The sequence below is a fragment of the Bemisia tabaci genome, chromosome 7 (genome assembly GCF_918797505.1).
Source record: "Bemisia tabaci chromosome 7, PGI_BMITA_v3".
Lineage (NCBI taxonomy): Eukaryota > Metazoa > Arthropoda > Insecta > Hemiptera > Aleyrodidae > Bemisia > Bemisia tabaci.
In genome coordinates, this window is record NC_092799.1 from 418,053 (window position 1) to 430,281 (window position 12,229).

At 36.0% G+C, this 12,229-nt stretch overlaps 1 protein-coding gene across 2 annotated transcripts in view; it reads left to right on the forward strand.

Moving 5' to 3' along the window:
* wb (wing blister) overlaps positions 1–12,229 on the forward strand; it is a 104,845-nt gene that overhangs the window by 82,877 nt on the left and 9,739 nt on the right. For both annotated transcript variants that reach the window (XM_072302894.1, XM_072302895.1), the window contains 11 exons: positions 533–764; positions 1,481–1,651; positions 2,332–2,498; positions 3,049–3,210; positions 4,638–4,789; positions 7,271–7,558; positions 8,296–8,464; positions 9,237–9,402; positions 10,172–10,410; positions 10,808–10,951; positions 11,818–12,161. In XM_072302894.1, coding sequence (XP_072158995.1) covers positions 533–764; positions 1,481–1,651; positions 2,332–2,498; positions 3,049–3,210; positions 4,638–4,789; positions 7,271–7,558; positions 8,296–8,464; positions 9,237–9,402; positions 10,172–10,410; positions 10,808–10,951; positions 11,818–12,161 — 2,234 coding nt within the window. The remainder of the gene's footprint in view (positions 1–532; positions 765–1,480; positions 1,652–2,331; positions 2,499–3,048; positions 3,211–4,637; positions 4,790–7,270; positions 7,559–8,295; positions 8,465–9,236; positions 9,403–10,171; positions 10,411–10,807; positions 10,952–11,817; positions 12,162–12,229) is intronic.

The window sequence follows — 12,229 nt, forward strand, 5'->3', positions numbered from 1 at the left end:
GGGCCACTAAAGAAGGCCCTACTTAGAGGAAAATGTTATATTTTTTCTCTCCAAAATCGTTCAAGCAAAATGACTTTACTACAAGAAGTTTGGAAGTTTGGAACTTCTGACTGATATATTGACAAAGATAATCAATAATTAAATGGAAGTTAGATTACTATGAATAAGAACATTTGTATTTTTATATGTTAGTTCAAATTATTTTGAAATGACCCTGAAAACAATTAAGCAAAATCAACTTATCAACCTTTTACCTTGCACAGTGAATAAAACTAGCAAAATTGCATCACTTAAACAAAAAATCACTTAAAATATTGTGCAATACGGCAGGAGATTATACCCAGGGTGTTATTGTCTTTCAACTAAAATTGTGTGTCGTATCCCAGTTCCACAAAAATGCTTAGCTGATCTTGTTTATTATAAAATTTAGTTTTAAGTACACTCCCACTTATCTTGCTAATGAAGACTGCCCTCTTTTACCATTTTTTTTTTTCTTTCTTTCTTTCTTTTTCTTTTCTTTTCTTTTGCATAGGTTCTGCCAGAACGCAAAGAAGAATCACTCTTGGAGAAAGCAAAAGCAGCGGAAGAGGAATCAAGGCAGATAAAAACCCGTGCCGAGCTCCAAGATGCGCGTGTTCAGGAACTGCATGCGCAATTCAAAGCGCATCTACGTGCAGTCGAGTCCTTGAGGAATAATGTTAAGAAAGCAGCCAAAGATGATAACAGCATTGCCAAACAGTTACAAGAAGTTTCCAACGACGAAGGTACATTCCTCCAATTTCTGGTCAAGGAAACATTTTTTTGAAATAAAACCCAAGGATTCTCTCTATACCCTCCTTATTTGTCCTATAACCCTATAAAAGTAGCAGATTTTCTCATTTCAGGAAAAATTACTTGGCTAATCTTTTGTTTATAATGGATAAAAAAAAAATTATTGTTTTTACTAATACTGTAGATACTTGTCAATGACATGTCTCTAAACTTCAACTAAATAACTACATTTTTTTGTGTAGATGAGTAACAAAGCAAATTTTCACCGTAAACCATTTCTAATATCTAGTTCTAGTTTAGATCAAAACACAGGAACATAAGTCAACTAGGAGAAACCATGAAAAACGCAGAGGGTTATAGGATGAACTTTGATATTTTTCAAATTCAATAGTAAGAAAGAAAAAATGAATGGTTGTGGGTGATTGTAAAAAATGGCCTGAATTGCTCTATCAAAGTTAAAATTTGTTTCCTGCATACTCATACAAGCCTGGGGTGGATATGAAGACAGGATTTGTAATTAGGAAAATACAAACCAACCGAGCTCTGTCAAAGATAAAGGCACTTTTGATGTTATATATTTTGTAAAAAATCAGGGAAAGCGGCCTGAGTTTGGTCGCTTTCAAAAATTGAAGTAATATTTCTGCAATTTTAAAGTTAAATCACTAAAAACAGTTGATGGTATCTGATGCAACATCTATTTTTCCTGTAGCATCAAAACTAGAAGAAACATTGCTTCGAGCCGAAGACATCATTCAAGTCGCAAACGAAATTTATGATAATGCAACAGTCATCAGCAGCGATGCAGCAATAAATTTAAGACCCCAACTAAAGAAGCTGGATGACGAAGGAGAGCTAAGTTTACAAGCAGCGGAAGACAAAAGTAAGTTGTGAGAAGACAATGCTTGCTATGTACTAATTCAAAATTATAATAGTGTCAAGGAAAAAAACGGGGGGGGGGGGGGGGGGGATAAACACACTGAAACATGAAAAATCCCCTGTGTTGATTTTGTGATCTATGTTTCCATGTGTGCATGGTATAGCTAATAGGAATGATACTAGTGACCCTCTTTTGAACAAGACAGGCGGTGTAACGTAAGAATTTTTTGAGTAAAATTTATGTTTAATACATTGCAGTAATGAGTTTAGAATCTTAAGCAAACTTGGTTTTGGGTGCCTTCCCTCGTATTTAAAAAAGATTTCTGCCTGTGAGTGTGAAGGGTCATTTTCCCTAAAACAAAATTAGAATTTGAAAAAGTACAAACCAGGCTGCAGTTAATCCCTTAGAGGACGGGAAGACAGCGCCTCTGATGCACAGCAGCCCAATGAAAACGCTCCTCATAAACCGCCGATTATTATGATGTTTTAGCCAAAAACAGGTTAAGTAGTGGAATAAATTTTATATGTTTTTTAGGTATAATTTTCTTTTTTTTAGTACAGAAAAAACAACCTAGGCAGGAGCTCCTAGTTCTAATTATACCACCCATAAAGTACTTTTATTCCTTGCACATAGCAACTTTTTATCAAAACCATTTTTATTTATTTTTTTGTTTGCTTACTTAGTAACAGACGTGCATTCTGTGAGCAAAAGAGTGCAAGAGCAGCTTGCCATCATGCAGCTAGCTGAGGCAAAAAGAAACGAAAAATTCACACTTTGGAACAGCACCCTACTGGAGAAATTAGATGCTGTGAAAATGAAGATTACTCAAGCTCGGCATATAGCAGACGGTGTAAGTACTTCCTACCTGAAAAGAAAGAATCGAAAGAATGCGTCATTAAATGCAATTTCTTTTTTTTACATAGAATTTCCATGAAAGTTACATGGAAAGATATATGAAAAGAAAGTTGCTGTCATAATTTTGTCTAACTAAAAACTCGTTTACATTGATTTGGAATGAAAAACAATTAATGTATTGATAGTGGAAGGAACCAACTGACAACAACTTGGAAACAACAAAACAACTTGGATTGAAAGGCACTGTGTTGCATGCAAATCCTGCGCACTTAGTTGTCTCTGATTTAGATCATTTTCACATCGTTTCATTCAGTTTAAAAACACCCTATTGAGCAAAATGCACCGCACCTTACACAAAAAATGCTTGCAAAAATATTAAGAAAGTCATTTTAATAAAACAACAAAAGACTCGAAAGAATGTGAGGTGGTACTTTATGCACAACAAATCAACAAATTTTAAGTTAAAAAAGTAAAAATTAACAAGTTTTTTCAAGATTTTTTTCCACGCAAAAATTGACTTTTTCTTTTTGATCATTGCTCTCCAGATTCGTCTGTCATTGACAAGCAAAGGAGAACGAGGGTCATGTATCCGATCCTACCAACCGGATCTTCTAGAATCAAGCATCACCAACACAATCGTCCTCACCTATGCAATCAGCTCTCAACATCGTGATGCTCTCTTGTTTTATCTGCCAAGTTCCACCACAGTGAGTTCAAGTTTGAATTTCGAAACAAACCATGCCAACTTTACTTTAAAATCTTCTTACAACTCGCGCATTCGTGCCATTTTCTTTAAATAACTTACACTTTTTCAAAAAGATGCACTTTTTCGAAAAGAAGTAAAGAAGTGTTCCGGTGCACTACCCTCTTTTAAACTTGCTTGTTGCAATTACTCAATTATCTGTGAACCAAACGGTGAATTTTTGCTGTAATTTCAATGCTTTTTCTTACGTCTTCAATGAAAGCACCATATATTTTGCCCCTGCGAGTTACAGGTAATGGTGTGAAAATCAATCCAAAGAAAGGAGAGCATCCGCCTTTTTGCAAGGTCTTTGTTCAGTTAAGTTTTACATAAATTTGACTTTTTCCCACCAAAATTATTTTTTCAAAATGAGAGTCTCCACAGGAAAAGGGATCTCACTGTAATTCCAGAAAGGCTCATGACGAGCTTATTCAGTAATTTTTAACTATTGAAGTTTTAAAAAGTAGATAGTTCACAGGGATTTTCCCAGATTTTTTTAAAGGACATTGAGGTACAAAAAACTTATTCAAGGTTGCTAGATTTAAGCTTCTTGAGACCAGCAGCAACCTTTGACCAGACAGATTGGTTTGCATGCCATCTTATTTTTCTTGCTAATGCTCGTTTAAATTGAAGCTCAGATTATGCAACTTTGAACTCGTTTTTTGTGCCTTAATATCCTGCAAAAAAAATCCGGGAAATTCCTGTTCACTTAAGTCCACTATCTATTTTTCGAAAAACCATCAGCGGTTCATTTTTATCATTAAACCATAGCAGAGTAAGTATTTTACAAACACCTTGAGACATTAAACCTCTTAGAGTTATGATGGTTTGAAATCGGCAGTTCTAGAAAATTATCTCCAGGAGAGGCTATTGAAAATTCTGTGCTGTCATGTTCAGGGTACAAAATTGTCAGATCATGATTCAATTTTAAACCCACTGTTTGCACATAAATGAGTTAAATTGCACTAGAATGTATTGCAATGAATTATAATTTATGACAGTGCATTAATTAACACAGATAGAATTTTCCGACAAACCAGTTGTTTAACCAAATTTGACAAAAATTACTCTACTGTAAACTTTGCCTTCATGGATTTGGTTTCCTTTTCCTTTTAAGCGGAAATAGTTAGTTTTGATTGTTGACTCCATTTTTCTTTTATTGCAGTAAAAAAGGGGAAAAGAGAAAGGAGGAGGGAATACATATTTCATGTGAAAATTTTTACCATAATTTTACAGTTTGGAAGGATTTGAGATACTATTCTCAAAATTGTTGATTTTTTCTCATTAAGTGCAACAGGCATTATATCAATTCCCTCTCTAAACAGTGTTTTGGTAGTTGATGACATTTCCCAGAGATTTGCACCACTAACGCATTGGTCTGTTCATTTTTAGAGTGATTTCCTGGCAGTGGAAATGGTCAACCGAAAAATCAGATTTGTGTGGAATGTTGGAGGAGACACAGGGGAAGTGACAAACGCAGTTCACATTCAAACTGCAGGTGACCTCAGCAATGACCAGCATTGGTATCGCATTGAAGCAGAAAGGTAACCTCTACTTCCAAACGAAATTTTAGACTGTAAATCAGCATTTTAAAGTGACATTATGCCAATGGACAAGTAAAGAAGGTACGAATTTAAGCATTCTGATGCATGTTTCTTAACCAAAATTTCACATGGAACATGATTCGCGCAGCAAAAACTACTAGACCTAACTCCCAACTAAAATATGTAATGTCAATTGATGCATGGATTCAAACCGCCTGCTCTTGATAAAAGAAAATTCCACGTTAGTTAAATTGCACACTAAACGTCACCGTAGCAGTCTCTGTGGTATGAAAATATGACAACGTCAATTCCGGTACTTTGGCTCACCTGTTGGAGTTGTTGAACACTTCAACGAAAACATGGCAAGTAGGTAACATTGCTGGATTATGAATTCTGCCAAAACTATTGTAAAGTGTGATTTGATTTAAGTAGACAAGTATTTTTCTCGTGAGCAGGGAATGGGCCTGTTGCAAACTTTTGTTAGAGCAGAATGAGGAGTTGTTTCCTATAGATAATGCCTCAAAAATCACGATGAGCGCATCGGCAAAGTCTGAAATGCACTTATAAATTCACAATCTGCGTAAGAAATTTGCGTTATTTTGAGCTTCCCGCTTCAAAAACGATACTACTGCACAGGTGAACATTTTGTTAGAGGAGTCGCTCCATTGTCGGCAATATTCATCATGGCCGACGCTTGCGCAGTTCCTCGCGTAATTCGAGGAGAGTTCAAGGTCAATTAAGGCGGGCGAGAAAAATATTAACGTAAACACGCCGATTGTTATCTGGTTTAATCCTGTTCAGGTGTTATCTCGTCCCATCACACGTGTTTTGGCGGACTGGCGTCGGCCATGATGAGTATTGCCGCCAATGGAACGACTCCTCTAACAAGATTTTCACCTGTACCGTAGTATCGTTTTCGAAACGGGAAGCTCAAAAAACCGCAAATTTCTTACGCAGATTGTGGAATTATGAGTGCATTTCAGACTTTGCCGATGCGCTCATCGTGATTTTTGAGGCATTATCTGTAAGAAACAACTCTTAGTTTTGCTCTAGCAAAAGTTTGCAACAGGCCCATTCAAATTTCCCTCAATCACTGCTGAATATAAACAAGATACACTCTACTACAGGTATAGACAAACGGGGTGCTGAAGCGGCAGCGCTGTGAACATAGGCCATCCAGTGACGTTGCAAGTCGTACCGTCTTTGCCGTCTGTCGTTCTTTCAAAATGACCCTCTTCTGACGACAGAGCTCTTCAGGTAGCTTCAATGAGCTATCAGATGAATTTACAAAATTGATAAAACTCAAAATAACGGAAAACTTAACTGAAAACACAAAAAAATAACACAAAATTGACGAAACCCACTCTCAGAACAGAAAGTAAACAAGTCTTTAATATGGCGTTGCAGTTGTACCATTGGACGCCGTCAAATGTACGCGTTTTGACGACTTTCTAAAATTCCATTTGTCCATACCTGTAGTAGAGTGTACCTTGAAATATAAACGTTAATATCTTAGTTAGAGGTTGATTTCAGCAGTTTTTGTCGTGGGAATTGTGTTCAACATAAAATTTTGATTCAGAAAAATGTATCAGAATGCTTAAATGCGTACTTTGTATACTGGTCCATTTATCTTCATAATCTAAGGGAAGAAGTTCAATTTGCTGCCTTAGTGCAGGGTGTCTCTCCTCAGTAAAAACCTCAAAACCTGGGAAACATCAGGAAAATCGGTCATGGAACAGGAAATTCTGAATTCATCAAGCTTTTCTCAACTACTAGCAGTTTAGCATATGCCAAAGTAAAATGTACGATGTAACTCATGAAATACATTTCGACGGTGTAAGTCGGCAATCAAATAACTCGGTTTGCGACATTGCAGACTTCCTGTCATACTTTATTTCTTAAATGGAAAACTACTCAATAATAATTCTTTAAAACTGCCGTGATTTGTCTTCTCTGTGCGAAAAAAATTTCAATGAATGATAAAAATGAATGATTTTTAAAAAAATAACATAGAAGCGGAGATTTTCAGACACCGCAAACGAGATATGTGATTGCGGACTTATGCCGTCGATATGTTGGCTCATGAAATCAAACAAGTGTCAATTTATTCAAGGAAAAAATCAGGAAATTTCATTCAAAATATTCTGAATAAAATGTTAGTGAATGCTGTCTTTTCTACCGTACCTTGCTAGCCCAGAAAAATGGTGGTGTTTAGTAATGCCTTTGAGGCCTTATTTTATCTCCTATGAGTATTGAAACTTTTTCTTTTCTATTTTTCCTTCTCCTTTTTTGATGCACTAAAGTATTTCTTATTCATTCCTTGAGTCTCATTGGTTTAACCTTTGTACAAAAGATCTCAACTTTTCGGTTCTATTTCATGGAAAGTGTTTCACCATTTGTAGGTATGTGTTCTATGCACTAAGGTGTTAGTTACTGCAATCAATGAATTTCAATTCCATGCCTTGTTTTTTTGATCACTAGGAAAGCAAACGTGGGAACACTGTACGTGCGGCCTCAAGTTTTGCCGTTCGGGTCGTACCTTCGCGATGGTTCACCGGTAACAGGGAATTCAACAGGAGGGATCGGGCGCCTGGATGTGAGCCCCCACGATCGTGTATGGGTTGGCGGCGCTGACCACAAACCAGCCGAGTTGCGTTCCATGCAGCCAGGTCTTGTCGGTTGTCTCCATAATCTTTTCCTCGATGGCCGTCCAATTGGGTTATGGGACTTCCGCACTCAAACAGAAGGCTGCACTGCTTGTATTGAGGGGTATGTTTCTTTATGCATAAATGTCCTCAGAAAAATAATTCTAGTCCACAAAAATCCAAGATTGTGTTCTTGAAACCAGAGTGTAAAGGAGAGTTCTGCAAATGATCCACTTAAAAACCGCCCAAAAATTTTAAACCAAACTGGAGTTTTTTCAAGCATCGTGGAGAATTTGATGTCGACATCTCAAATCTGATTTTATCCTCTATTTTGAAAACGATTCTCTTTTCCGAATACTCTCCATAAACTTGCAACATCAGTTGGAACCTTATAACAGCTGTGAGGTTGAGAGCGTATTTCTAACTTAAAACTCAAAAAAGAAAAAATCTAAGTTCGAAAATGATGTATTTTTGTCATCAACTAGAAAAACCCTTTAAAAGAACAACCAAAGAAAATAGCTCATAATTTGAATTAGTGGTAGTAAAAGTAAGCTTGTTCAGTGACTTAATTTCAATGTTCGACAAGATTTTCTGGAAATTGCTCCTAACAATGCTTCCAAATTCTCCATAATGCTAAAATATGTCCAGACTTGGAAGTGTTTGTGAAAAGACACAGACATAGACACCCTAGAAGACATAGACAAAATGCATTGGCTGTTTGATTGTTTCAGGATTTCCTTTCACCTTTTTACTCTTAAAAGGAAATAAACATACTTGTAGAGAGTTGGAAATTTTATTGGGCATTGTTTATCATTTTACAATATTTTTACTTAAATTTTTATCTTTGGCAATTGTTTTTAGTGCTGAGGAGGTGAAAGACGAACAAACATACCGATTCTTGGGCGACGGTTATGCAGTTCTACACCATGACAGTTCCTCTGCCTACAATAAATATCTCCTCTCCGTATCGCTGAACTTCAAGACTTTCGACGAAGATGCCCTACTATTTTTGGCTGTCACAAACGATACTGTGCGTATACCGATTGCTCTTACATAATCAAACTTTACAGTTCTTTACTCTTGATAGTTCAGAGGAACATCAGAACTATCATTACATTGCTTATTTATGCTGAGCCCTTTTTGACTGAATAAATCAACAAGTTTTTACGGACTTTGGTGCGAAATACATATGCTGTTTGATTGTTTCAGGAATTCCTTTCACCTTTTAACTCTTAAAAGGAAATAAACATACTCGTAGAGAGTTGGAAATTTTAATGGGCATTATTCATAATTTTACCACATTTTTAGCTGAAAATTCAAGTTTAATACTAAAAAAATCACTAAAATCGACATAATCAAAGGATTGAGGATAAAATTTCCAAGGCTTTACAGGAGGAGAAAGAGGTCTTTGTTTTTACTGTACTTACTCTCAAGAAGCGGATATCTGTATAAACGCTAAAAAAATTCTGAAACAATGAAAATTTCAAAAATTTCACTTTCTTCAAAAAATCTACATATTGTATTCATTTTTTATCTTTTTCGAACACTCCACAATATGTCTTAAAGTTTGAAAGATAGGTTATTTTTATTTATTAATTTTTTTTTTCAATCATCTCAGGAAACTTCTGGAAAATCATGTATGATGTTAAATACTGAAGACTAAATTTTGAGCTTTATATATAATTCCATACAAGTTTTACCTTTTATCTCTAAATTGCATCTAAAAATTTTGCCATCAAATTTTAGTTTTTTCGACAGTGATAAATTTAATGCCATATTTATTCTGTTCTCTCTCTCTTCAGGATAAATTTGTCTCTGTCACACTTTCTGAGGGTCGTGTAGTTTTCCGAGTTGGTTACGGAGGTGATATTAGTCTTGAGATATCAAGTAACTCACGCTACAACACAGGCAACTGGACTCGACTGGAGGCTACAAGATACTTTGATCGGAAGAAAAAAGTAGAGAAAGGTAAAGTCAGTCGTCAAACCTCTCTTTTGAATTTCTCCGATAACATCAGTAATAATAAGGAAGCTGTAAAAAGTTTCATTAATGTTCAACTGTTACCGCTCATAAGATGAAGAACCTTCGTGCCAAAAAAATAAAAATTGAATCAGTTTTCATCAAAAGAGCTTCAGTCTCTTTCACCTTGATGGCTGACAAATTAGAAATCAAAAGAAAACGCATCAATGATAAAAGTCATTCAAATCTGTGTACAGGGTCGAGATTTGTCAAATCAAATGCAATTTTACTCCTTAATTGGTTGGGGTGTGTTTTTTGGAGTTATTAGAGTGTTTTCCATTAACAATTCAAATAATAATTTCTCCATCCTATTTAACGCAAAGCACACTTCTGAGAATTTTGCCCTCATGCAATTAAGTTCATGTTTCTGTAAGTTGTTACATATTTATATTTTTGTCATTGAAAATTTCTTACCATAGATTACTTAAAGTATGAACGAGTTGACCCAGTTAAATGAAACTCTGTAAATTTAGTTCGTTCCACCAAAGGCATTTTCACTTTTGGCACTGTTAATTCAAAGCAATCCCTTTTGTTTGATCTCAATTTGAAAGCAAACTGTGTGGTACAAAATTAGACCAGTAGTTGTAAAAATAAGAGAAATGTGGTGCTTTCTATTCTTGACAGTTTATGATTGAAAAAATCACGAAGTCTCACCACAGAAATTTCTATTGAGAAGCTAAATTTAATTTCAGCGCCTGGTTTCCCGCGTGTTTTTCAGGTATCCTGAAAATCGGAACGGAATCGCGAGATGGGGCGCCAACACCACCTCCTAATCAAGATGCAATCCCTGATCTATCCCAAGCGCAGTTATTCGTGGGCGGCACTCCACCAAGTTTCCGAACAAGACGTTGGCCAGGTTCTTACTTGGGCTGCATGTCGGAAGTGAACGTTGCACAAGAAGGTTACAATCTGTTGCGTGGGCAATTCTGGGGTATCCAGCCCTCATGCTCGCAAAAGGTACCTTATCAAATAATCATATTGTAAATATTCCAATTGCTGTATAAGTAGGTGAATAAGTTTAAAATGAAAAAAAAAAAATAAAAAAATAAAAAAAAAAAAAAATTAGCTACTTTTTAATTCAGAGTCTGAAGATGAAGAGCTTGAATACAATTTTTAAAAAAAATTACGACCTCTACTACTTTGACTCAAGTTTATCCTAACATAAAATGAATATTTGTGCTCATTTTTTTGCCTCACTTAAGAGTCTGAAAATATGTCGGTCAGTGCATTTTTTCAGTTTTAAATGAATTTTCGCAGAAATCAAAAACAAATTTCATGCTCCTTTACCTGCATAATGTGCCCATTTCTGTATGTTTATAATTTCCTTTTTGAACTTTTTCCTTCTTTTTTCCAGGCTCTAACCATTGCTGGATTCAATGGAAACGGATACTTGGAGCTGGCATCGTACAGCCTTGAGAAAAAAGCTGCTTTCGGCTTTGTGTTTGCAACCTTACAGCAGAATTGCTTGTTGATGTTGTCCACCTCTCAAGGACTAATGGTAATGTTATCCCTCACATTACTTCATTTTAATTTGTTAAAAAAAAAATAGTTGAATTCTTTCTCTCAAGCTTTTAACTCTGGTATATTTTTGCCTGAATCATTAATTTTCCAGTTCTTTATGTTCATTTCATAAATTTTATCAACTTTCTAAGCAAGATTTTTACCACCTAATACGATTCAAAAATGTATTGCACATGGAAAAATCACCACCTCTGTCTAGACGACTTGTGCCAAACCGCAATCTCTTTGTAGATTCAAAAATGATTCAAAGTATTACGAGGCATATTCTGTAATTGAAAGAGCATTTAAAGTAAGCAGAAAGTATGAAAAATGTCTTAATTTAACTGAAAATGGGACATTAGCGTTAATTTTCCATCAAAATGAGTCAATTCAAATTACATACGTAGCTGCGGAAGAGAACTAAAATCAATATAGGTCGATATGACCATTTTAGAAATGAAGCTATCCTTGTGCCAGAGTTGAGACTCACAAAAGTTTCCTCCCTCTCTTGATGCTCAGCATTTGTAAATTTGTTCAAAAAAATTCACCACACGGAGGAAATTATTTCATTGCACAGCATGATGAAATTAGTTTAGTATCAATTTGATTCAAATAAACTTCGGTTCAAGGATGGTGGAGTTAGAATTCACGAACACAAATCATACCAATTTCTCACCTTCGAGACGAAATTAGACATCTCAATGTGTCAACAATATTCCATGTAAAGTTTTGATGAGAGAAGACAAAATGCAATGCTTTGTTTCTAACCTTATATAGTGATCAATTCTAAGTTAGATCGCTGATTGTACATCATTACTGTTCTGATTTCTCTATTCCTTGTTGTTCTCTATCTTGAATCTCTAGAATCGACAAAGTTACTATGCGGTGAGCCTCCGCAACGGCCAGATCGACGTGCGGTTGAATGCAGGTCACGGAGAGGTGCGGCTGGCGAGCACAAGCTCCGACTACGGCAATGGGCAGTTCCACTCGGTGGTCGTCATCAAGCGAGGCAAGAAACTGGAACTCCAAGTCGACGACACGACAGATTCCTCAGCAACGCTCCCTCGTGGGAGCCTCAACATTAAAGTCCCTGGAGATGCCGGTGGCCTCTTCTTCGGTGGAATACCACCGGATATCAACACAACTGGCCTGGCTGTCTCAGATGAACCTCTTATTGGGACCATCAAAGACGCAATCTTTAATAACAGGTTAGTACATACGATCTTTAATAACAGGTTAGTACATACGATCTTTAATAACAGGTTAGTACATACGA